Source organism: Mirounga angustirostris, unplaced genomic scaffold, assembly GCF_029215605.1.
Source record: "Mirounga angustirostris isolate CCGP_5_RB_7025 unplaced genomic scaffold, mMirAng1.0.hap1 SCAF_7, whole genome shotgun sequence".
Lineage (NCBI taxonomy): Eukaryota > Metazoa > Chordata > Mammalia > Carnivora > Phocidae > Mirounga > Mirounga angustirostris.
The window spans coordinates 49,863,297-49,891,216 of NW_026991715.1; the positions used below are offsets into that span (position 1 = coordinate 49,863,297).

General features: G+C 35.6%; 1 protein-coding gene across 3 annotated transcripts in view; it reads left to right on the forward strand.

Moving 5' to 3' along the window:
* Window positions 1-27,920, forward strand: part of CWC27 (CWC27 spliceosome associated cyclophilin) — a 200,368-nt gene that overhangs the window by 95,234 nt on the left and 77,214 nt on the right. For all 3 annotated transcript variants that reach the window (XM_064596166.1, XM_064596167.1, XM_045895473.3), the window contains exon 11: window positions 1,939-2,042. In XM_064596166.1, coding sequence (XP_064452236.1) covers window positions 1,939-2,042 — 104 coding nt within the window. The remainder of the gene's footprint in view (window positions 1-1,938; window positions 2,043-27,920) is intronic.

The window sequence follows — 27,920 nt, forward strand, 5'->3', positions numbered from 1 at the left end:
GAACAAGTAATTAAGACAATAAGAATTGGAGAATCAAGACTCTAAAGTGATACATAGTCTGATTAGAATAGAATTTCAAGAAGGAAGGAGTGGGTAATATCATTGAATGATAGAGAAGCCAAAGAGGAAAAGGCAGCCTAAGAAAAGACCATTGAATTTGGTTGATACGGAAGCAGTTTCAGTAGAGTATAAGAAGGATAGATTGCAAGAGATTAAGAAGTTCAAGGTTGAGAAAGTAGACTCTATACATAAACTGTTCTTTCAGGGAAGGAGTCCACTGGTGAAGATAATCATCACTTGATTGGAGCAGAGTCCAGGGAAATTTGAGTATGTTTGTTGGCTGAATGAAAGGATCAGTGAAGTAGGAGTGCTTGGAGTTGTAAGGAAGAGAAGATAATTGCTCTGGGGCAGTCCTAATGTACTGGATCCCAAACCTGAATGCATATTGGAATCACCTGGGGAACCTGTTACAAGGGCAAATTCCCAGGCAACATCTCAACATCTAACAAAATAATATTCTCTGGAGGTTTGTCTCCTGGAGCATGTTGTGACAAATTCTTCTAGGTGATTATGATATATTCATGAGGACAAACAAGTCAAGAAAATTAAAGGTGCTGATGGGGATATTAGTGAAATAATTGACCGGATCATCTAGAATGGTTAGAGTGCCAGGTGGGTAAGAATAGGGCTGATGGATCATGAACTATAAAGGTGTTGGCTTTCATTATAACATAAGTGAGCACAGGTTCAATAGGAACGAAAGACTGAGAAAGTTAAAAAGGTAGTAGATTTTGATCAGAAAGGGAAGTTTCAGAATTCAGGATCTTGGAGGCAAAGCAGATAGAAAATAAAGCTATATGTGTTTGATAAAGGTAAAAAGAACTGAGTTGTGCACATTGTAAGACCTATCAGTTTGGTAACTGATACAGGACAGTGTTTTAAAAGGGAAAAAAAAAAAGTATAAGATTTGGGGATCAAGAAGAAGCACAAAGGTTGAATCATAGTATGGAACTATTTAGACTTAAGATTTCACAAAAGCTTGGCTTGGATTTCTTTTAGACCTTTTCCAGACTTGTTACCTACTCGGATTTACAATGTTCTTTGAGTATCTGTTATCCATTTTAGCTTTTATTGAAATAGAGTGGATGCCTGATATTCACAGATGTGAAATGCAAAGTTTTGACTGGTCAGAAGTGACCCTAATTGTTCACATCATGGGTACCAAGCACATGAATGTGAATCTGCCCTAAAACTGGCTTGTAGAAACTAGTCACGTAGCAACTTGTAGTGAAGTCAGTATTTACATCTCAGTTTACCTTTAATATATGATTGTATTAATCATCAGAATACCGCAGCCTGCTAGGTTTCACAGAAGAGGAAATTATTTGCCAAATTGTGGTATTATATGAGTTAAAAATTGAATTTTAAAAATTCAGCTTAAAGCATTTTAGCACTGCACCTAGTATGTAATTGCTTAATAAATGGTAGCTACTGGTGCCAGTTCAGGAATTCATCAAGTTTTAAAGCTACATCTTTTTGTGTATATATAGGTTTAGAGAATAGAATTTCTCTTAAAATTTTGTTTTGATTCAGGATCTCCATGATTTATTAAACTGGAACTAGAATGTTAAATTCACAGCTGAATTAGAAGGAGAACAATGGGTCATTGATCACTTATTAATTGTTTGATATATCTGAAAGGGAGTATATTTTATAGGTAATTCATGTTATATTGCTATTATGAAAAGTTGCAGCTCTTAAAATATCCCTTAGCTATGTTTCCATTCCACAATAGACATGTAAGAAACAAAAGGTATTACATTATTTATTTTGTTTTTCTTAGAGATTTAGTGTACCTGAAACCCAATAATCCTGTTTTTGCTAAGCAGTTTTCTCTTTCAGTGTGTTATATACTTACATACTGTTTTTGCTTTACAGTGACGAGCTCAGAAAAGAAGCAAGACAGTTAAAGCGGGAACTCTTAGCAGCAAAACAAAAAAAAGCAGAAAATGCAGCAAAACAAGCAGAAAAGAAAAGTGAAGGTAAGGATATTTATCAGGTTTTTATTTTCACTTGGTACATTTCCTTCTTCCATCCATCTCCTCTTCCTTCCTTTTCTCCTCTTTCCCTCCTCCTTCCTTCCTGAGTTTTGCTTTTTTTTTTTTTTTTAATACTTTCTTTGGATAGTTAGCCAATAAAATAAATTTCTAGTTAGGATTTTGTCTAAGAAGTAAATTCAGGCAAACATGATCATAACTATTATTCTAAAAAGCTTAATGAAAACTAACAGACTTCACATCAGACAAAACTTAAATACCGTAACAGCTATCTAGGAGTGCACAAGAATGGAATGTTCATTTTTTATATTGTATACCCTTTAAAACATTAAGAAAAGCATTTAGGCCCTATGTTTGGCACTTGTAAACATTTGTGCATTGGTTTGAATAGTATGAAATATAAAGTCTTGTCTTTGTTTTTTTGTTTATGTCGAGACACTGAAAATCTAAAATACTAATAAAGCTGATCAAAATCCAACCAAAATAATACCCTGCTATTTATACAGGTTAAATGTGTTTTTCATTTTACTATGATTTTTATGAAGATAAAAGGGCTTTTAAAAAGCTATTTCACTGATGATCTTTAGTTTAAAACTGTTACATCTATAAAACACGTAATGTCCAATTTCCAAATTAACAGATTGGAACCCTTTGTTTTCTTTTCACAATGATAAATTACACTGTGGATCCAGTGAACATGATCAGAAATTTTATTGTTGGCTTTAATAATATGTACTAAATTTGGCTTAACAAGTCTGCTTTATGCATATGTCTTCTATATTCTCCTGCTTTTTGGACACCAAGAAGTACTCTTATCTACCAGATTCTATAACAGTTACTGGAGATATATCAAAGAATAAGATGCCACATCTAGCCTTAAAGATTACATATTCTAATACAGAACACTGGTACAGCTTTTGGCCATAGGCATTAGTATTGACTTTTAAGTAGCAAAAGTAATACCACATTAACTATCTAAAGGACATAGTTCTTAGATTATTTGCATCATATCCACAACTGACTACTATAGTAAATAAAGGCAGGTACTTCAGGAAGAATTCAAAGTCACTGAAATATATTTGAATGAAACTATTAAAAAATTAACTCACTATAATGACACAAATTACAAGCTGAATTTGAAAGAAAGGATAAACTTATGTATGACTAGGTCATGTAGGTAAAGTATAACCCAGAAGAGAAACAAGCTATATTGGCAATACTGATATTTGAAAGAAGTATAGTGAGGGTTATTTTATTTTTAAGTTTAGACATAATTTTCTCAGAGTATTGTTCCTTATAATTAAAAGCATTTTAAATATATGAAAGTAATTCCTTTCAACTAAGAAAAGCTTTTCCTTGAACTTTCAATTCATTTTTGAGCTAATAATTATTAGTATGCCCATGTCTCAAGAACCATGCAGGGCCAGAGGTATGAAGTTGGCAAGAGATGGATGGTTCTTGCCTTTGTAGTTTATGATCTAGGAGTGAGAGAATTGGAAATACATAATTACTGTAATAGTGCTCTACAGTTAAGGCTTATATTAGATATAAGAAGTGCTGTTTTAACTTATTAATCTGCCTTTGAAATATTAAATGTAATTAAAGAAAGGTTTGAATCTTAGAATGATTTCTTAACATGAAAGAGAAAGAGAAGATTCTTCTAGAGCTTATTTCAGTCTATTTATGAGAAAATTAGCCACGTTAAAACCTTTTTTATACCATAATTAGAGAATTATATTAGTAATTACTTTTCTGAATTTAATGTTGCTTATATCTTCTAGAAATACCTAGATTTTCCTTAAATCTGAATGTCAGTTAAAATTAGCTTCCACAAAAAGTGGGGCATTTTATTAATTTATTTTTGATTGTTTTATTTTTAAATAATTTTAGCCCTGCAAAAAAGTTACAGAGTTCCCATATACTTTTAATGTTAAGGTCTTACATAACCACAGTACAATGATTAAAACCAAGCAATTAATGTTGATACATTACTCTTGACTAACTACAGACCTTATTAGAATTTCACCAGTTTTCCCACTAACGACCTTTTTCTGTTCTGTTTGTCCATCCAGAATTCCATATTGCATTTAGTCATCATGTCTCTTAGTCTTCTCTGATCTGTGACAGTTCTTCATTCTTTTCTTGTCTTTCATGTTCTTGACACTTTGAAGAGTCCTGGTTAGATATTTTGTGGAATGTCTTATTTGAGTTTGTCTGATGTTTTCTCATGATTAGATTAAGGTTATGCATTTTTTTTGGCAAGATTGCCACAGAAATGATATGTCCTTCCCAGTGCATTATAAAGTTACCTATTGTCTTTTTAGTCCTGATACTACCTGGATCACTAGTTTAAAGTAGTGTCTGTTGAGCTGCTACATTCTAAAGTTACTTTTTCCCTTTGAGATTTTAAGTAGATGGGGAAAAAATACTTTGAGACCCTCTATCCTGTTTCTTTTCAAGCTTCCCCCCACTAATTTTAGTATCCATTGGTGGATCTTGCCTATAGGCAGCAGTTATTTACTGTGGTGTTCTAATGGTGACTTTATTTCCCTGATTCCTACTATTTTTATTACTTGGAATTCTTCTATAAGAAAGATATCTCTCTCTCTCTTTATGTATTTATTTACTTATTTACATCAATTTGGGCTTGTGAATATTTATTTTGTTCTATGTGTTATAATCCCAAACTATCATTATTTATTTTGTTGCTCATATAGTACCAGAATTGGTCATTAGTAGTTCCTTCAGGTTGGCTCCTGTGTCTTTGCAACTTGCTCCCAACTTTGAGCACATTTTTACTTTCAAGCACAAGATGCTCCAGGTTGGTCTTGCGTTTTCCCCTCTCCAGGCCTGAAATTAATCACTTCTCCAAGAAATGCTCATTTTCCATTGTATTTGGCAATAAGAAACCAAGATCTAGGCACTAAGTCAGTCTTTTTATTTTGATTCTCATAATTTTACAGTGCTATTAGAAGCAATATTGTTTTATCACCATCTTATTAGACTACTGAACAAAATTTGCTGTGATGCATTATGAATTACCTTTTTCTTGGAATTGTATTTCCTCTAAACTTACTTTACCTTTTTAAATTGACTAGTATGGCTGATGCTAGAAAATTGTATATTATGAAAGATTTGTGAATTTCAGTAAACACTACATTATGTTTGAAATTCACATGTTTCTGTGGAGTTTTTCAGTCTAGTTTTCCTTCTTGCCCCATGATTAAAAATGACACCATGAGACATCTCACTGCACAGCATTTTGGAAACAAAGTAGAATTTTAAGCATCCCTGAATGTCAGAACTTAGCCTATCTTCCCAGCTGAAAGATATTCCATGGTTAGAACTGTATAAACTCTGGGAACAGATCCAAAGGTTCTCATAAGCATGTTCATAGTAAGATCATCACAGGGAAAGAAGTTGAAAGTATTATTTGACTTTGGCTCTTTAACTTCATACATCAGCTGAACCTATTCAGGAAAGATTTCCTGATTGGGCTATATGGCTGCATATCTGGCTTTTATAAAACATTTTATTTTAATCCAAGACTAAATTATCTGAGTAGTGTCACAACTCTGGATGATTTGGTCTTTTGAATATTATATAGTATATCTAGAAATTAAATTTCTAGATATAGTATATTGGCAATATTGATCTAGATATAGTATATTGCCAATATTGCCAGTAAACTTAAAAGGAGATAATCGATGTTAAAAAAAGGCTTTTAGATATTTTGGTGTGTAAACTGTTGTGTAATATAGACCTATCTGCTAAATGAATTTCCATCTGGATGCATGTACCACATCTGCTAATATAGACAGACTAAAAATATACTAATTTTGGTATTTTTAATAGTAATTTTGATAGTAATACTAAGTGCTTGTTATATGTAACACTACAAGTTACAAGAATACTTCAGAGTATTATATCTTCTCAAAAAATAAACAGGAATGTATTAAGATTTTTAAGTCCAGTTACTAGCAGTGAAGTTATTTAAGCCTGTGTGACTCCATTTTCTTACTATAAATCCAGGTAGAAAATGCTTTGTGTACCCCTCAAGGTTCTTGTAAGAAGTAAATTAGATAGTGAGAAGACCTTAATAAATTTACAGTGCTATATAAAAATAATTTTAAATTTGTAAGGAGAAAAATATAGCTATTTCTGGTTCCATTTTGTCCTATCCAAATACTACAAATGGAAATTTTGAATTTTAATACTGTGTTAGTTACAGTTAAAGCCTGTAATCAATATAGCTATATATAAACACAACATAAATCAAAATTTCAAAATAAATATTCCTTTCATGTGCTTTCACAATTACATTTCCATAATCATATTCTTTGTTAAAAGGGTTGTAAGCTTGTCTACATGTTTAAGTAAAGCATCCAGTAGTATTATTTCCTGATTTTTTGAAGTTATCTGGCTAACACTTGCTGACTGTTGCCATTTCACTTTAGAATTTAATGTAACATCCTCAGATAAAAAGTACTTGGGAAGAAACCCATCAGAACAAAAAAGCTTTGTATTCTAATGCCTGTGCTTTAATCAACCCAGTTTTGGCCTTCTTGTGTGAATCGAGGCCTCCCACTTAGCATTTAGCCAAGTGTTCTAATAGATGTGATACTTTATTGGGGCTTCTATCATTTTACGAAATCTCCTTTGATCAGAGAGCAATATTCCTTTGGTCTTATAATCTTTACCCAGTTTCTTGGGCCAGCTCCTTAGCCAGATTTATATGGACAACGGGAATTTATATTCTAACTCTAGCTGTACTTCTAAATCTCTGTTATCACCTTGGGCAAGTTACTTTAAAATCAGGACCCATCTGTTTCTCTCTATATAAATATAAGATAAATAAAATGTGCTATTCCTATTTTTATAATGTTGTACTGTTAAGTATTTCCTTTTTATTAACTCCTTAAATTCTGTTATGACAAGAAACGAAATACTTGTGTTGCTTTTACATCAGTAAATACTTTGGGCCTCATACAGCTGAACAGTCCTAATTCTGCTGCTATTTGATATTACCTCATTGTGGTAACAGGGCCATGGGTTATAGGCACACATCCAAACCCATCAAACCATACATGTCCAGACACGTGCAGCTCTTTCATATACCAGCCATACCTCAACAGAGCTGCCCCCCTCAAGAACATTAACCCATAGCCCCAAAGCCCCCTGACATCTCTGCCCTAGGAAAAAAGCATATACTTACAGTTGAGCCAACCTTTTAATCTTTTGAAAACCAATGTAAAACAGAGCTTCCTCTATGTAGTAAAAATGTATATAGGACCATCCGTTTTCTCTTCAGTCTTCCCAGGAAAGCTCACAGTCTGCTGTTCCTTGTATCACAAGGATAGTTTCAGGTAACAGATATGATTATACCTCTAGATAAGAAAAGCATTCCATAAATATAACCTCATAATTTTGGCCATTGGTTTGCCATCTAAATACGTTTAAAGGCTTCAGGTAACATATTTAAAAAGGTTTCACTAAATGAAAAAAAACAGAACATCGAGAAATAAAGCCATTATTTTAGTCCACAATTAGAATTTTTTATGATAGTGTGAAAATTGACTTTAAAATTCAAAACCGTTAGGTCGTATTCTCAGTTGAATACAGAGTCTGCAGTAGGTTCTCACACCCCAGTTTTAGGTAAAGAAGGAATGTAATATTATACTTTAGATACCAGCAATGTCAGGAGAAATGTATTGCAGAACAATCCTCTTTATAGCCGGGGAGTCTCTTTAGTCCCAGGGTAAATCATCCAGGCCTGTGCATAGGGTTTTCATACCAAATTTGAATAAGATTGATAGTTAATCAGAGATAGAGTTGGCTTCCTATATTGGCTCTGTCAGATTCTTTAATAAACTATTTAATCCTTTTCATTAAATTATATCTCTAAGTCCTTTCTGGGTTTCTTTGAGTTTCATCATATCAAAACTAGTACCAAACTGAACATAGTCACATAGAGATACAGGTTTGGACATACTCTCTAATCAGTTTTAGAGAGATAAGGCATCAGATCCTCTTTTTACACAATACCTATTCTCTGACTAGTGCCAGAAATTAGAGGAGGAAGGGCAATCTGAGCTTGTAAATCAAGTAAGAATTTTAAAGCCTCTTCATGAACACATCCCTGGGGTGTTGTGTACCTCTCAAATTGCACCAGGCCATTTCAAGTTTCGTCAGACTCTCTTTTTAACACTGGATTAAGTCAGAGTAGGGCCCCTCAGGCTTGATAGGTTGTAAAAGTATATAGTTTTTGACTACTTTTCATCTATCTAACATATGATGTTAAACTAGCTTAATCTTGGTTTTTATAAGACACAGAAGCTCTTTTAGAATGTTAGCTCTGTGTTGTGCCTAATACCATGTAGAATTCATTCTTCTCACTAAGCAAACTGGTACTTTTTTCCAAAGCACTTAACTTCCTTCAGGTACTTGAGTCATCATTTTTTTCTTGCAGACTGTAAGTATCAAGCCTGTTTTTCCCATAGTCTACTCTTAATCTTTATGCCAACTTTTAATGTTATTTACATAGAAAAGTAAAAGTATATTTGCAGTTGACTCATAGAAAGCCTCTCAGGCCAGCCATCAGTAATACTCTATTTATTCTTATTTTGTGCATGGTACTAATAAATTGATTATCCAGTTCTAAGTTCAGAACAGATGAAAGAATAATAAAAGTGAGGGACAGTACCCTTTAAAAGAGGAAATGTTACGGTATATGAAGTATACCTCAAGAATTAGAAAATAAATAAGCAGAAGAAAAGCCAGGATAGGGGCTGGCCTATGGATCTTGCTTGCCCACTATTTTACCAGACTTAAACAAAATTAAAAATAAAAAAAGTGAGAGAGAAAGGCACAGCTAGGGACATTCATTCTGGCAGCAACAAGAGCCGATAGCCGACCACTTGACAGTAAGTAATAAAACACAATTACTAATAGGAGTGGAATATTATGGATTTGTTGTACTTCATTATATTTGGAGAGCATGTTAGTATTAAAGTTATTGATGATCATTCAATTAAAGTTTAGACGGTACTTATTATTGTTTAGTAAGGCAGAGATTGGGCAATGATTGTAACCTAACTGGTAAATAGAAATTTTTTTTAAATTATTTTACTCAATTAAAGATTCTCTTTTTTGAAATATTCAGTTATATGGAATACTTCATTTCTTAGAAGTCCTAGAAAAATAAAGACTCCCTCTGTAGCCAGGATAATCAGTCTCTAAAGTAAAATTTTATTAAATACATGTCACTACCTTCATGTGCCAGAAAGCATGCTATATTTTTAACAATGTCTTTCAATAATAAAATTTTTTAAATAGTAAAGACTTTTAAAGGCAGATAGCAAATGTAAAGATGTGCATATCCTCACATTTAGACCAAGAATTTCATCTTTTGGTAAAGTGACTAAGAGATGATCATCTCTAATTTGAGAGTCCATGAAGTACTTTGTTCTTTTTTGGACAGTCCATCTCAGACTTTCTCACTAGCCATCATGAGCAAATCCTGTTGAGCTTTACTTTGAGAATCATACATTATGGGCATATTTAATTTTATGTGCAATGAAAAATAAACTTTAACCAGTCCTCCTCATCTGTTGTTTGTTTGTTTGTTTGTTTTTTATGTGCCAGTGTGTTAAGGGTATCTCTTTGCAGCCCTTTACTGTTTTTAAATAGTTTTATTTAAAATAAGCATTATTTCTGCCTGGTGATGGATGTAATTCCAATATAGGAAATTTGACAAGAGCCTTTAGCTATATTTTTAGTAACTGCACTTTTTCTTCCTCTTACTAATGTTGCTGCTATTCCTAACCCAGTAAAAATAGGTTTGTTAATTGATACAGGTAAGTAATAATCTTTGGTCTTAACTGTCTCTTAAAAAAAAAAAAAGCTGTATTATTTCTTCCAATTATAAGAGTAATGTACATCCTTTGCAAAAATATGAGAACTGTAGAAAAGCAGAAAGGATAAAAAGAAAGATCGCCCCATAATACTTCTGCCAAAAACAACCATGGTTAACTATGATATTTGTTCTTCTCGACTTTTTTTATCTTCATGCCAGAAACACACGTGTATTGTTTTCCATAATGCTATTTTATCATAATCTTGTTTATAATATGCTTTTTAAAAAACTTTGCAAGTGAAATTGAGATAACTCTTAAATGGACACCCTGATTTAGGGGTATTTTTCCTCTTAATTTTCTCATATCAGAGGGATATAGAGGAGGATGGATGTAAAGATTGTATAAATGTAGTTGAAATGTAAAAAGTTCCCACCATTTTCAGCTCCAGGGTTTAGAAGATGTGAGGGCACTGACACCCAAGGACTCCATTTCCATTGCTGATGGGCATTATTTATACCTCCCATGAGTTAATACTAAAAAACAAAAAAATACTGATTGACATTGGCTGGGGTAACCTGCCACTTTTTCAATTCTCAAGTGGCCAGTGATAAATCTGCAGGGAAACATTCTAATCAATATTGGGAGCATGAACTGAAAGAATTACAAATTTGTCCTCTTTAGAAAGTAAGAGATGAGAGGTGTGTGGGTGTATGCACATGTTGTTTTTTATTTTGTTTTGTTTTGATATTTAGATTGTCTCAAGGGAAGAACTAATATCGTCATTAAAATTTTGATTATAACCAGTATTCTTATTTGGGAGTGGAGTTGTTAACTATTCCAGACTGCTGTCAAGATCTTACTTTAAGTGAGATGTTTTTCTTTTATGTGACATTTTATGAGGTTTTGCCAAAAATGACATCAAACATATAATTCATTTGAGTGCTGAGTTTCTTCCACATCTTGCAGCACTTAATCAAATTTGAAAAAAATAATCTTTTCACAACTTCAGAGTGTAAGCCTGTGAATATGTTGCACTAAAACTTACTTTGGACAGTTTAATCTGTGTGGTATTAGATTGATTTTTTTTTAACAATTAATGCAATATGCTGACAGTTTTTAGTGGTTATGTTTTCAAAATTCTGCATATAAACTCCCGGCAGATGGTATAGATGCAGCTTTTGAGTATTCATAATTTTTCATGCAAAAAACACATAATCCCGGGTGCCTGGGTGGCTCAGTTGGTTAAGCTACTGCCTTCGGCTCAGGTCATGATCCCGGGGTTCCGGGATTGAGTCCCACATCGGGCTCCCCGCTCAGCAAGGAGTCTGCCTCTCCCTCTGACTCTCTTCCTTTTTGTGCTCTCTGTCTCTGTCTCTCTCTCACTCTCTCTCAAATAAATAAAAATCTTAAAAAAAAAAAAAACACATAATCCCTAAATTATATTAATAGCTACAATAAAGAATTTGAAATGCTAGAAAGGACAAAGAGAATAAAGAAGTTCTCAGAATGTCAAAAGATATCAAAATATTAAGAATCCAGAGGAGCCTGGGTGGCTCAGTTGGTTAAGCGACTGCCTTCTGCTCAGGTCATGATCCTGGAGTCCTGGGATCAAGTGCCACATCGGACTCCCCACTTGGCACGGAGTCTGCTTCTCCCCATCTCATGATCTCTCTCTCTCTCATTCTCTCTCTCTCAAATAAATAAATAAAATCTTTTAAAAATATATTAAGAATCTTGAAGACTCTATTTTGAAGTATAAAAGTAGTTTATATTGATTTAATGGCCATCAAGTATGTTTATTTAAAGCATTATGCTGCAGTATGTTTAAAATGTGAAAGTAGACTAGCCTTAAAGAATGTTTTGAGCATCAGAAACTCTGATCTTGACTGTGCTCTATTCACACTGAATGCTTCTCAGAGTTTTGGTCCTGAAAGGAGCATCCAGCCGTACCCCTTCATCATATACATAGGAAGCCAAAGCCAAACCAGTTAAGGGGCTCACCCAAAATCACACAGCAAACTCAAGCCCTCTGGCTTCCACAGCTCTGTTCTTCAACTTGATCCAACCTTGAGGAGATACAGTCTGTAAAGTTTCCGTTGGTATTTATTAAAATCTACTTTGGTTTTGGTGAGAATAATTTAGTTTCTAAAACCCTTTCTACAAACCTAGAGTCTTTTAAGGAGCACATTATTGTCATACTTGTTGTGTCTTTTCAAAGACTAAACATGTAATTTTGCAATGACTGGCAAAAAATGTAAATGTTATAGAAAATGTTAATTTCTGGCAATATGGCAGACTAAGAGTCCAAACTGATCCTCCCATTGAAAACAACCAAAAATGTTGAATGTAATATAAAAACATTTTCTCATATTATCCTAGGAACTTGCAAAACAAACAAACAAACAAACAAAAACCGACCAAACAAAATAAGAAATAACCAAACGAGGGAATAAGTAAAGATGTGAATTAAGAGAATAAGTGGAACACTAGGTCTGGCTTTAACTTTAACCCTAATGACATTTGCTAAACTGACTGAACTAGAGAATTGTTTTTCGAAGTCTTACAAAGACATAGTATAAAACCTAAGGTTTTCTCAAGGTAGGGGTGTCTAATAGAAGACTATCCCATCTAGTTAGTTGGGAACCCAAACATCCTTATCCTTAGTGGCAAGGAGAATTAGAAACAAGCAGAATAACCTAACCCCATCAAAGAACTACAAGGGAAATGGCCTGTCTTGAATCATGGTACTATTTTGGGGCAAGAGAATTTCCTAGGGACTCTAGCCACAAGAAAGTCTTCTCATCACTTTAGAGCCCCAATTCATCCTGCCTGGATGGCCTCAAAATCCCCCAGCCAAGAATTTAGTTGGAAACAGTCCTGGATCCTTAGTGCCCCCAAGAAGTCTGATACAAGCAAACACACACACACACACACACACACACAGAATACAGGTACCCGACAAAAAGCTAATAGAAAGAACAGATAACAGAATCAGACTCACGGGGCGGCGCCTGGGTGGCTCAGTTGGTTAAGCGACTGCCTTCGGCTCAGGTCATGATCCTGGAGTCCCGGGACCGAGTCCCGCATCGGGCTCCCTGCTCGGCAGGGAGTCTGCTTCTCCCTCTGACCCTCCTCCCTCTCATGCTCTCTGTCTCTCATTCTCTCTGTCTCAAATAAATAAATAAAATCTTTAAAAAAAAAAAAGAATCAGACTCACAAATTCTTAAGTTTTTAGCTGTATGTTAAATAAGTATATGTAATACATTTCAAGAAAAGAAATGTTTAAAGATATGTGGAACAAGAAGATTTTAAAACTAACTTAGGAAATCTCCTAGAAGTGAAAAGTATATAATAGTTGACATTAAAAACTCAATAGGTTTTATAGCAAATTAGACATAGCTAAAAAGAGCATTGGTAAACAGAAAGATAGAATTGAAAAAATTATATGGATTTCAGCCCAAAAAGAGATAGGAGACCTGGCAGAATAGAAAAAAAAAAAAGAATCTAATCTAATCAAATTCTAGGAGAAGATCAAAGGACAAACAAAGGCAATATCTGAAGAGCTGATAGCTGAAAACTTTCTGTAACTAATGAAAGAGATCAATTCACAGAGTAAAGAAGAATGAAAAAACCTAAAAGGATAAATAAGAATAAATCCAGATGTACACACACCATAATAATATTCAGAGATTCAGAGTCTTCAACACAAAGATACCTTTAAAGCAGCCAGAGAGGGGCGCCTGGGTGGCTCAGTTGTTAAGCGTCTGCCCTGGCTCAGGTCATGAACCTAGGGTCCTGGGATCGAGCCCCGCATCGGGCTCCCTGCTCAGCGGGAAGCCTGCTTCTCCCTCTCCCACTCCCCCTGCTTGTGTTCCCTCTCTCGCTGTGTCTCTCTCTGTCAGATAAATAAATAAAATCTTTAAAAAAAAAAAAAAAGCAGCCAGAGAAAAAAGACATTGCCTTAAAAAAGCAAAAGCTGGGGCAGTTGGGTGGCAAGCGTCTGACTCTTGATTTCAGCTCAGGTCATGATCTCAGGGTTGTGAGACTGAGCCCTGCATTGGGCTCTGTGCTCAGCAGGGAGTCTGCTGGAGATTCTCTCTCTCTCTCTCTCTCTGCCCCTCCCCCATTCGTGTTGGGGGGCCTCCCCCTAAAAAAATATAAAGAATAAAAAATAAAATAAAAAAGCAAGTGCTGATTTCTCAACAGCAACAAACATGGACATAGGACAGAATATTATCTTTGAGTGTAGTGAAGGAAGGTTTTCTTCAGGCCAAGAAAAACAGACTCTGCTACCTGCATACCTTCACTAAAGGAAATTCTAAAGGACATATTTCAGGCAAAAGATAGGTGAGCTCAGATGGAAGATCTTACTGCAAAGAGAAAGGAATGTGGAAAATAGTAAATATATGAGTATATCTAAAGAAATGCTAAATGAGTAAAATAATAATGTCTTGTGCTTAAAATAAAGATAAAATTAACAAAAATTGCATATAAGTTTGAGAAGCAGGTAAAAGGAAAAGTGTTCTTGTATGAATCCTTGTTCTGGAAGAAGCTAGAGATACAAATTAACTTGAGACTGCAACATGTTAAATATTCACATTAATATTTTTAGGAAGACTACTAAGAGGACAGGAAAAGGTTATAACTTTCAATCTCGTAGAGAAAAAAATGGAATTAGAGGGGAAAATTCAATCTGAAAGGAGATAGAAAAAAAGAAAAAGACATGTAGACTGAACAGAATATTAAAAACAACAGTGCAAAATAAGATAGGAGTAATAAAATACAGATCTATCAGTAATTATATTGAAATAATTCAAAAAGTCAAACTCTTCACCTAGAAGACCAAGACTATCAAACTGGGCTGAAAAACAAATTCAATCATATGCTACTTACAGGAAAAACATCTTAAATATATCAGACAATTGCATCTTTAAGGCAAAATGTATTATTATGGATAAGAGGGCCTCTACATAATAACAACATCTTCACTTTGCCAGGAAGATTTAATAGTCCTAAGCGTGAATGGACCTAGTAACAGACTCAGAATGTATGAAGCAAAACTGATAGACTTATAAGGAGAAGTAAACAAGTCCTTCTTATTAGGAGATTCTAATACACTTTTCTTAGTAATTGAGTAAATAAGCTTATAAAAAATTAATAAGAACAGACAATTTGAACTGCACAATTAATATGCTTGATATCATGCACATAAACAGAGCATGGCCCTCAACAGCTTCAAGCACTCTTGACACTTTTATGGAAAGTGGCCACATAGTGGGCCATAAAGAAAGCTTTAGAAAAATTTCAGAGGATTGTTTTCAGACCATCTACCTGCTCTGACAAAATGCAGTTGTTAACAATTAACAATTGATTTTTAAGTTAACTGATTTCCAGATATTTTGATGTGGCTATAGCAACACTTAGAAGGAAAATTGTAACTAAAACTTGTATTTCAGGAAATTACTGGAAGCTTTTCCCATGTAAAGAAGCTCAAAAAAATGCAGGCAAAATTAACCCAACAAAGTAGAAAGAAGGAAATAATAAAGAGCAGAAATCAGTAAAACAGAAAACACTTGTTAGATCGGGGTTACAATAATTATAATTATAATTTTTTAATAATATATAAGTAATATAACTTTTTAGTCCTTACACATAGTAGATAACCAGAAAATTGATTTGTTTTTGTTGTATTAGATATTTGTCACTTGTTCTTTCCCAGATGTCCTTCCAATCCAGAGAAGGTAACTACTTGTTATGTTCAAGAAGTGCCACATATGGAAGTTTCTATCAATACAGCTAGTTTTATTAGTCACAAAAGAAGTTGCTATTAAAAAGAGAGTAGTAGAGAAAAGCAGACAGACACTCAAAAAATACAGTGTTTAAATAATACAGGGGATTATTTCTCTTCTGTAAAATGGCCCAAGTATGAGCCCTTCATGGCTAGCAGCTCATTCAAAGATCCAAGTTTTTCTTTCTTTCTTTCTTTCTTTTTTTTTAAAGATTTTATTTATTTATTTGAGAGAGAGTGAGCAAGGAGAGAGCACATGAGCATGGGCAGAGGGAGAGGGAGAAGCAGCCTCCCCTGCTGAGCAGAGAGCCCAGCTCGAGGCTCAATCCCAGGACCCTGAGATCAGGGCCTGAGCCGAAGGCAGATGCTTAACCAACTGAGCCATCCAGGCGTCCCACCAAGTTTCTTTCATTTTGTTTTTCTGCCATCTCCTAGGATGTTTTCATAGTCCACATGATTGAACCTGGCCCTTTGCTGAACCTTTATATCTGTGTTTCAACAGGAAGGAAGGGGAAAGAATAAGTACCAGACAGGTGGCTTCATTTTGAAGATGAAGATGACCCAAAAGTTGCATGCAGCAGTTTCAGTCATATCATAGTATCTTGAATCATATGCCCATACCTAGCTGTAAGAAAGGCTAAACTACATTTGGGTGGCCAAGTGCCTAGCTAAAACTTAGTGTTGGGGGTTGGAAGGGTGGGGTGTATTTCTATCACTAAAATGTAAAAGGGGAGAATGAATTCAGGGAGAAAATTAGCAGATGCTGTTACATAATATAAACAAAGAAAGAAGCTAGGCCTAGGAAGAACCAAAAAAGCAGTAGTCCGTTTGGTCAGGAAAACTTGACCAAGTATCTGAGCCAGGTTTTAAGAGATGAGTAAGATTTCACTGCAAAATGAAGGGCAGTAAGTAGAGCAATAGTTGAAGAGTGCCCTGCAGGGCAGAAGTCATAACTGATTCATCTCCGTGTGCCTGGTACTTGACATGATGACTGGCAAAATACAGGCATTCAACAAATAATTGCTAAAGGAATGAATGAAATTAACTTTTTTTTTTTAAAGATTTTATTTATTTGCAAGAGAGAGAATGAGAGACAGAGAGCATGAGAGGGGGGAGGGTCAGAGGGAGAAGCAGACTCCCCGCCGAGCAGGGAGCCCGATGTGGGACTCGATCCCGGGACTCCAGGATCATGACCTGAGCCGAAGGCAGTCGCTTAACCAACTGAGCCACCCAGGCGCCCCTGAAATTAACTTTTGTTTAAATGGACAATTATATAATTTATAAGCTAAGGGAAAAAAAAGTAAGAATGAAGACAACTCAAGATTATCTACTTTTTTGAGCATGAATCCATGGTAAAATGAAGAGCACATATGAACAAATAATGAACAAAGTAATTTTAGATAATAAGGGCTATGAAAATAATATATAACAGGACAGTGTGATATAGGGACTGGATTAAATTGGTAGGTATCAGAAAGGACCCAGTCAAGAGACAGGCTCCACAAACAGTAATTTCAAAATAGAAAAAATATTTTTAACAGCTTTATTGAAGAATAAAGTGAACAATTTGATGTGTTTTGACATACGTATATGACTGTGAAACTTCACCACAATCAACACAGTGAACATATTCTTGAAGGCCCAACATACTCTCATGCCCCTGAGTAATCCCCTTTTCAATCCCCAGGCAACCAGTGAAGTTCTTTCTATCACTGTAAAAGTTTATATTTTCTAGAATTTTATTTAAATAGAATGGTATACTGTATGTACCCTTTTTTGTGTGGCTTCTTTCACTCAGCATAAGTATTCTGAGATTTATACATGTGGCTGTGTATATCAATAACATTCCTTTTATTATTATTATTCCATGATATAGATACTCCACAAGTTTTCACGTGGCCATATACTTTTCTCTTGGTTAAAGAACGTAGAACCGGAATGGCTAGGTTATATGATAGGTGTATGTTTAACTTTTTAAAAACTGCCAAACTGTTTTCTAAACAGGTCATCCCATTTTACATTCCCACAAGTAGTGTATGAGATATCCCAGTCCCCATTAACACTGGTATAGTCACTCTTTTTTTTTTTTTAAAGATTTTATTTACTCATTTGAGAGAGAGAAGGAGAGGGAGGAAGAAAGCACGAGTTGGGAAGGGAGAGGGTCAGAGGGAGAGGGAGAAGCAGACTCCCTGCTGAGCAGGGAGCTGGATGCGGGGCTCAATCCCAGGACTTTGGGATCATGACTTGAGCCGAAAGCAGACACTTAACTGAATGAGCCACCCAGGCACCCCTAGTCACTCTTTAAGTTTAGCCATTCTCATAGTTTGTAGTGTTATCCTGTGATTTAATTTGCATTTCTCTAATAGTAATGTTGAGCATCTTTTCATGTGCTTATTTGCCATCTGTATATATTTTTTGGCCAAGTATCTTCTCAAATCTTTTGCCCATTTTTATTATATTGTTATCTGCTATTGGATTTTGAGTTCTTTATATACACTGGATACAAGTCCTTTATCAGATATATGATTTTGCAAATATTTTGTCCCAAATAGTGGCTTCTTTTCATCCTCATACCAGTGTCTTTCAAAAAACAAAACTTTTCCATTTTGATGAGGTCTAGTTTTTTTCATTTTTGGATTGAATTTTTGATGTTGGATCTAAAAAATCTTTGCCTAGCCCTAGGTCACAAAGATCTTCCCCTATGTGTTCTTCTAAAGATTTTACAGTTTAAGATTTTACATTGATGTATATGATCCACTTTGAGTTACTTTTTGTATATAGTGCAAAGTATGGGTCAAAGTATGGTTTAGTCATGAGTGGCTGGAGACAGTGAAGCAGTGTTAGGAGTCTTCTGCTTTGGCCAGGTAATTTGAACTAGAACAACTAGAAAAGCTGGACAAATATTTAAAATCTTTTTAAAAAAAAATCTTTAACACATTGGAAAACTAATAAGAGAGTGATGAATTTCAGGGCCAAGAGCCAGTAAAGAATGGAGGTCCAGGTTTGGGGGGAACTCTTCCCTTAGGAAAATTTGCTAAATTCAGAGGGCATAGTGGTGAGGCTAAAAGGCAATGCATTGCTTTTGATAGCCCCTTAAGGCGATGGGACAGGGAATGGACTCCAGGGCCTAGAAAAGCAATATTTGTGAATGTTTTGGCTCTGGGTCTTTTCTCTACTGGTAAAGGTTAACTGGAAGTGGACAGGCCTCTGTAGGTATACAGCTTCAAATCGTCTCAGTTGGATTAAGGTGATCCTGGATTGCTAGTACTTTCATGTACTGGCAGAACCCAATATAAATCATCACTGAAGGAAAATAACATCATTCCAGGCACTGTATTTTTCTATAAACAAGTCAGCAAATGCAATATCTGACCTACAATAAAAAATAGGCAAGCATACAGAGAGACAAAATCAGTCGACCAAAACCAGCAGAAACAACCAATAGAAACAATTGTGAAGGGACTCCAGAAATTGAAATTATCAGAAACAGTCTTTAAAATACTTACTTTGTTCTAGAATTTCAAAGATAAAACAGAGCGAGTACCCCTCTTAAGAAGTTAGAAAAGAGAAAAGCAAATTAAACCCAAAGAAAGAAGAAAGAAATAATAAAAAATAAAAGAAATCAGTGCAGTAGAAAACATGCGTATAGCATAGGGATGACAAAGACAAACACATTCTTTTAAAAAACTAATCACATTGCTAAGCTCTTAATTAACTTGGATAAGGAAAAAAAGGTATAAATAACCAATAACAATTTTTTAAAAACATAATTACAGATCCCACAAGCACTAAAAAGCTTTCAAGACGATCTAAACAACTTTATGCTACTAAGAAATATTGTACCTTACTAAGACTAACCTAAGAACAAGTATGATTCTAAATGTTACTTCTAACTTAAAGAAATCAAATCCATAATTTAAGACTCATTCATTACACCAATCTCACAGAAACTTGACCAGATAATTAATAAGGAGAGAACACATTACTGTTCAGTTTATGAAGGCCGTACAACCTTGATAAGAAAACTTGGTAGAAACATTTCAAGAGAAGATAATTGTAGGCCAACCTTCATAAATTCTAAGCCACATACTAGTATATCAAATAAGGCAATATTTTCAATGCAGAATGCATTCTTACAAATTTGGATATATTCCAGGAATGCAGTTTTGACTTAAGATTCAAAATCAACCAATATAACTTACCACATTAATAGAATCAAGGAAAAAATCATTTTATCATCTTGGGAGAAGGAGAAAGAGCATTTAATAAAATTCAACAGATGTTCATGATTTTAGCTAAAAATTCTAGCACATTAGAAATAGGACTGTACTATTAAAAAGGGTATCTAAAAAAACCAGTAGCAAATATGCAGAATGATATGATATATCTGGCATGAGATAAAGATGCACATTATGATCTCTTTATTAATAAAGATTTACGGGAGAACCTAGCTGGTATAATAAGGCAAGAATTAGAAGTGAAAAGTTTAGAAAAGAAGAAACAGTAAAGATGTGATTTTCCCCCAAACTTCAGTGCTGTTTCAATCAAAATCCAACAGGTTCTGTAGAACCTGATAAGCTGATTCAAAAATGTGTAGAGAAAGCCAAGTAGCTAAGAGAGTCATGAGGGAGATGAAGATGGTGACAACTGTGTGTCATCTGATATCTTACAAAGTTAAGTAGTTAAGACAGTGTGGGATTGGTACAATGACTGACAGAGATGGGAAATAGAATAGGAAGCCTGGCAAGTTGGACCTTCAAAGTAATGAGGAAAGGAGAGTCTTTTTAGTGATTGTGTTGGAACTATTGGATTATTAATGTGAGGACAGAAAACTGCTTGACACCTTACACCATACATAAAAATCAATTCCAGGTAGACCTGTAGATCTAAATGTGAAAAGCACAGAAGTAAAACTTCTAGAAAATAATTTAGGAGAATGTCATTATGACATTGGTTAGAGATATAAGGATTAGGACACAAAAAGAACTAATCATAAAGAAAATGTTTGCTGTATATTATTATGATAAAATTAAAACCTTTGTTCATTAAAGACACCCTGAAGTGAGTGAAAAGGTAAGCCTTGGAATGGGAGAAGATAGCCAGAAGATCTCAAGAACTGTTATTAATCAATGAGAAAGATAAATAACTCAAAGAAAAACAGACAAAAGACTTCAGTAGCCACTTAACAAAATATCCAATGCCCAGTAATCCTAAGAAAACTTGCTCAACCTCATGTGTGTTCAGGAAAATGCACATTGAAGCCAATACTACACACAGTCTCCAGAAGAATGACAATATCCATTGTTACTGAGAATGAGGAACATTGGGACTCTTATCCTCCGGTGTTAAGAGTATAAACTGATCCAAGCACTTAAGAAAACAATAGACATTTTTTGCCAAAATTAAAAATACGTGAACTGTGACCCACTGATTCTACTCCTTCTTTGGCAAAGAGCCATCAGAAATGTATGCAATGTACAAGAATGTTCATGGTGGTATTATCTCTAGCAGCCAAAAACAGACAAAACACAGCACAAATATCCACCAACAGGACAATGGTAAAAAAAAAAAAAAAAGGTAATATATTCATAGAATAGAATACTATATACCAAGGAAAATTAGTGACCTATAGCTACACACAAAAGAAATATATGAATTCATTTATATAAAATGAAAAAAATAGGCAAAATTAAGTAGTAAAATTTAGTAACACATGCCGAAGTGTTACTATAAAGCGAAACTATAAAGAAAAGAAAGAATGTGATTGTCGCAAAGGGTAGTAGTATAATGGTTGTTTTTGTCCCAGAGGAAAGGTTAGACAGTAGCTGGGATGGGCAGCAGGGGTACTTCTACAGGGCCAGAGGGTATGATTGCCCGACGTGGCTGTTTACTTTGTGATACGACTCTGAGCTCTACATTTTAAATCTGTGCACTTTTCGCTATTGGCATTACTTTCACGATAAATGCAATATGAAACACACACACATACAAAGGCAAGAGATCCTAACAAAGAATTAAAAACTCCTGTCCCTGAAATACTTTTATCCTTTTGGTTTTCCAATTATGTGTTATTTCCACACTCTTCTCAACAGCCTTCTCCTGTCAGCCCCCTAACCATCATCACCTGACTCAGTTTAATGACAGCTACAACAATAATAGCAACTCCCATTTCATAAATACTTACCATGTGCCAGGCTCTATATTAGAAGATTTATTTATATTGTTTAACTTCAGGAGCACCTGGCTGGCTCAGTTGGTAGAGCATGCAACTCTTGATCTTAGGGTTGTGAGTTCAAGCCCCTCACTGGGCATAAACTTTACTAGAGAGAGAAAGAATTTAACTTCGCACAGTGACCTATATAGATAGACATTACTATCCCCATTTTACAGATAAAGAAACTGAGGCTCAGAGAGATTAATTTTGGCCATTTCACACAATTATGGAGCTAGAAGACTCTGAACACTTGGGTCTTTCCATTTTATGAACCTGCAAAAGAAAGTCTGTGCACCCTCTACTTTTTGCCTGCTTATCTGGAGGTTCTTAAAAGTTTTATTCTCATTTCTTCTCACTGATTGAGAAAGAGCACAGCTCAAGTAGCATTTTCTTATACCTCTGCCTGTCCCTTTTATTCAGTATCCAAATAACCCAACTCAGATATGCCCGCTAAAGATTTTCCCTTTCAACAATGAAATTATATTTTATAGAGTAACTTTACAAGATTTTCCATGTTAGCTTAACTCTTTTCAAAAAAAAATTTACTTAAAGAAGCCAAGATATAAAATCAGGAGAATGCTATAGTTCCTTTCGGTGGCAGATACCATTACAGGATTCCAATTTTCAAAAACCAGTGAGGTATCGTGGTTAGAAGTATAGCCTTTGAAGTCAGAAAAATCTAGGTGTGAGTCTTAGCTCTTCCACTGATACCTATCTGCTCTTGGATAAATTATATAACATAGATGTGTATTTCTTAAGGTTCTTGATCACAACCAACTAAAATTTAAGCCAAAGGATGGGATGTTGAGATCGCACACAAAATGAAACAGCTGAATGGCCAAACCTCAGGATGAGCGGGAAGACCAGAGACCTTGGATGCAAGAGCTCTTGGACTGTTTCCAGGATCTATCATTAGACAACTCACCCTGTCTTCTTTCTAGAGCGCCCAGCTCCTAGGAGACAGACAGTGACTGATTGATCATGTGTCACTCTGTCATCAGGGGCAGAATCTGTTAGAAGAAGGGGTCAAAAACACACTAGGCAAACAAAAACATATCTATAGCACTTGGCCTCTTCTAGCCTCAGTTTCCTCATTTGTGAAAGGGGTATATTCATTTGTTTACTGTAAGCTTTAAAGTGTACAGTATCTAAAATATATGGTAACTTTGGTATAGCAACAGTGGTAGTGGCAGTGGTGAGAGTAGCAAATTTGTACTGACGCAGAGCACTATGTTGAAAGGTGCTCTTCAGACCCAGGGCCTCAAGTGGTATTTTTAGAGAGTTAATAAGGATGTTCGCTCCTTATTACTGTGAGGTGACTAAAGAGATAGTCAAAGCCCCAGTGTAGCTCCGAGCTTATGTTCTCATTCCTCTGGAAAACTGGCTCTTTTCCCGCATAAGCACATGACTTGGTGCTGAGAGATTGGTTTTGTAGTATTTTGTGATATCCAGCTCTCCCTCTGAATTCCCTCTACTTCCACCCATATGCTCAAAGTGCTACTCATCTTCTCTAATCCCCATCATGTGTAATGTGACTAAAGGAGACAACACTGGGGTACTGCAGTAGCCTTTTGGCATTAACTGGCATATTTCCTTGTCCAAGTAGGGTATCTGGCAGCATCTTCTTTAAATACATTATTACATTGACTTTAAATGCTTCAGAAAACTGGATTCTGTTAGTTTTGTCATGGAAGGACAGAGGCTCTTTATCCGAAATGATGGTTAATTTTATGTATCAATTTTACTGGGCCACAGGGTACCCAGATACTTGGTCAAACATTATTTTGGGTGTGTCTGTAAAGGTGATTTTGGATGGTATTAACAGCTGAATCAGTAGATTGAGTAGACTGCCCTCCTTAGTATAGATGGCCCTCATCCAAACAGTTCAAGGCTTGAATAGAAACGCCTGACCTTCTTGAGGTAATAGGGAACTCCTCCTGCTGATTGCCTTGAGCGAGGACACCATTCTTTGCCTGCCTTCAGAATCAAGCTGAAATGTCCGCCCTTTTTGGGTTTCAGACCTGTGGCTTTCAGACTGGAATTTAAACCTTCAGTTCTGCTGATTCTCAGACCTTCAGACTCAAACTGGATATCTAGCTTACCAACTGTCAATTCGGGACTTCTCAGACTTGATAATCTTGTGAGCCAATTCCTTACAACAGATTTCTTTCTACATATATATGCATCCTATTGGTTCTCTCCGTCTGGAGAGCCCTAATCATCTGATAAATTCAAAACAAAACAAAGCAAAAAACCCTTTTTTATTTTTCCATTTTCCATCCAACAAACTAGGATGTTTGTTTTTCAGCATCCTAGTCTCAGTTCAAAAAGGAAAGGAAGGAGGGGAGGAGAAGCCTCAAAATATCAGTAACAACTTAGTATCCTCAATGTGGTTGACAGTTGGAAAACAGACCATTACCCACACAAAAAATCACTATAGAAAATGGGCGTTCTTGGGGCGCCTGCCTGGCTCACTCAGTGGATCATGTGACTCGATCTCGGGGTTATAAATTCAAGCCCCACGTTAGGTGTAGAGATTACAAATAAATAAATAAATTAATTAATTAATTAATTAATTAATTAATAAAATCTTTTAAGAAAAAAGAGGAAATGGAGTTCTTAGCAGATGATACTCAGTTTTTTTTTTATCTTGAAGATATCTTTATATTATTCTAGTAAGATACAAAAATAAAAAAAAAGACCACTTGGTATTAATATTTTTCTCAAATTTAACACACGTAATATAATCTTACCTTGGATCTTTTCTGCTTGTCTCTTTATGGTTTTCTGTTTAATAATGTCTTTCACTTCCTTTCTTAAATGGTTTTATAATGTTAATGCTATGTTCCACAGAATATCTACCACGGTCCTGTGCACTTCTCTACCCACCCATCCCACCTCCATCCCTCAGTGGTTGCATACTGAACATGAGCAAAGTCATTCTTCCAGGGTTTGTAAAGCTCTTTGGGATTATTGAGTATGAATGGTGTTATATAAATGTCAGATCGTTTCATAACAGTTCTTAAAACAATGAGATAATGTCTGTTAAAGGATTTTAAGTTCCATGGAGAAATGCAAGGCATAAAACAAGTCATTTTTTTATGTTATATCCATATATTTTTGCTGTACAATTTAAAACATTATTACGTCCTTTAAAGATACAAATGCTTAGTTATGTCTGTGTGTGTATGCATGTGTGTGTCTGTGTGTTTGTGTATGTGTGTACATGCACACTGACTATATAGAACTAAATAACCAGATTCGGTTGCTTTGTTCTGTCATTTGGGTCCAATAAATTTCTCACCATAAATACTGCCAGAGTAAAATTAGACATCTAAAACAGTCTCTTTTTAGGATTAAATATAGTCTTTATCTCTGAATTTAAAGGTTTGTACTTGTACAGTACTGCATTTTTTTTCCTGAATATATAATGATTTACTTAGTTTTATAAAGATTTCATTGAAGTCACTTATTTAAAATAATTCCCGAATCCCTTTTTCTGAGCTTTAGGCCCACATGTTCAACTCCCTTTTTAAATACGTTGACTTAAAACTAATAATGACCAAAATTAAGTGCATTTTATTCCCCACAAAAACAAGTCCCAGACCTAATCTCCCCACTAGTACTATTAATGGCACCTCTGTTCTGTCGATCAGCCAAGGTAAAAAAAATTCATATAACCTTTGGCTTCTTCTACTTCTTCACTCACCCCTTAGCCCTACCCCGATAGACATGCCAGACATTTGTCCCTATCTTTTCATTTCCACTACTTCATCCATTGTTCTAGGTGTGTCTCTCACTACCTCTTCCTAAAATATTGAAGTTAGTTCTTCTTGTTTTCCTTGTCTCTGACGTTTCCTTATTCCAGTTAGTCTTATACTTGTGAAGTTAGGGCACATAGACCTGGATTTTAATCCTAGCCTCATCTCATACTAGTTGTTTCCCTCAGGAAATTTACTTAAATTCTCTGAATCTCAGCTTCTTTATCTTGAAAATAATTACCTACTGGATTAATTCACTGTGATAATTCACTACGATAATTCACTACGATGATGTCTTGTTCTAGTCTGTACTTTATTGGTTTCATTGTCCAAGAATTATTCAAGCTACTTTAGGGGGGGTTCTTGTAAACACAATGGAGTCCCATGAATACTCAAAGACCACAGCCAAAGAGTAGACAGGTAGAGTGTGATCAGAAACTGAGGCTGTTCTCCTTTCAAAGCTATGTAATCTGCTTCTCCCTTTGTATCTCTGCTTTCCTTTCTCTCTGCCTTGTACTCTTCTCTCTCTGCACAGTCTTCTGTTCTTATTCTCCTTTAGAATTCTGTGTTGCACATGGTCTCAAATGACCACCCCAGCTCTTGATGTGCTCATCCTTTTGTGTATCACCAACTGGCTCAGTCTCACCATTATTTGCAAGAAAGGAATCTGATTGGCCCATCTCATATTTTGATTAGCTACACAAGTCATAGTCCTTTGTGAGCATATCTGGCTCATATGCCATCCCCGACCCCAGCGTCTGAGGCTAAGAGAGGGAACAGCAGTTGTGAATAAGAAAGATTCTATTAGAAGTCGGTATGGACAAGCCGGTAATGACTGGCATCTATGGAAATTTATGTAAAGTTCTTAGCATTATGTTCAATGAGTAGTAATTATTTTTATATGCCAAAATAAACGAATCAAAGTCAAGCTCTGACTTTTTTTCCTCTCCCTCTTTCTTAGACACACATACACACATATGTATGAAAACAAAATATAAAAAATGTATAGTTAGCAGCATGAGCCTGGAGCCATCAGATATGAGTTAGAGCTGTAAGTCTGTTATTTTAAAACCTATGTGGTCTTGGACAAATTACTTACTTTCTCTGTCCTGCAGGTTCTTCATTTGTAAAATGGGAATGACATTTTTAGTTAGGAATCTTATGGTTTCAAATAGTTAAAAAGGCCTATAATGAAAAATTTGTGGGGTGCCTAGGTGGCTTGTCGGTTAAGCATCTGCCTTTGGGTCCTGGGATCGAGCCCCACATCGGGTTCCCTGCTCAGTGGGGAGCCTGCTTCTCCCTCTCCCTCTTCCGCTCCCTCCTCTGGTGCTCACTGTCTCTCTCTCACACACGCTCTCTCCCTCTCTCCCTCAAATAAATAAATAAAATATTTTTAAAAAAATTTCTTTGGGGACTATAGGTAGAACTGACTCTAGGCACAGCTTTATTAGAGGCTAAAATAATGTCAAGTGGGCCTAGATTTTCTCTTTATATCTCCATCTCTTGTTTCTGCTTTCACCCCATCCCCCACATACATACCCTCATTTGTGCCACTCAGGCTTTCTCCGTGGGCTTGAGTAGTCATAACAGCAACTCCTCACATCCTCCCAGATTCTAATCCAGTGGACAAGGATGCTTCCATTTGTCCCAGAAGTCTCAGCAAAAATCCCCTACCATCTCATTGTCACTGATCCTGTCACGTGCCCATCCCTGAGACAGTAACTGTAGCTGTGGAATTAAAGGCTCTAACTGGCCAGTCCTGAGGCACATGCCATTTCTCAAGCCGGAGATAGGGTCGGAACCACTAGAGTCACATGGACTCAGGAGTGCGGGGAGAAGCGTGTCCACCACGACGGTAATACCAGCCTCACATGATTGTCGAGAGGATTAGTTAGATAAAGTAAGCAAAAACCCTTGATCTATGCCCATCCTGTTCTCTAGCAAACTACATGCAGAATCCTCGAGATCTGCAATACTACAGATTTTAAGTCCTTTCTTCCATTACTTCCTCAGATATATTCCTTTTTCTCCCCAAAATGCCTTCATGCATCATTGATCTACACCATACTCTTTCTGGTGTGTGTCCCATTGCTTATGCAATCCCATTGACTTGAACACCTTCCACCATTTTAGTATGGAATTTTTGTCCTTCATGTCCTATCTCAAACACTCCACATCCTATAAATCTTTTCCAAACTCCCTTAGACTCTGTTCAAAATCCCACAAAAGATAGGTTATTGATTT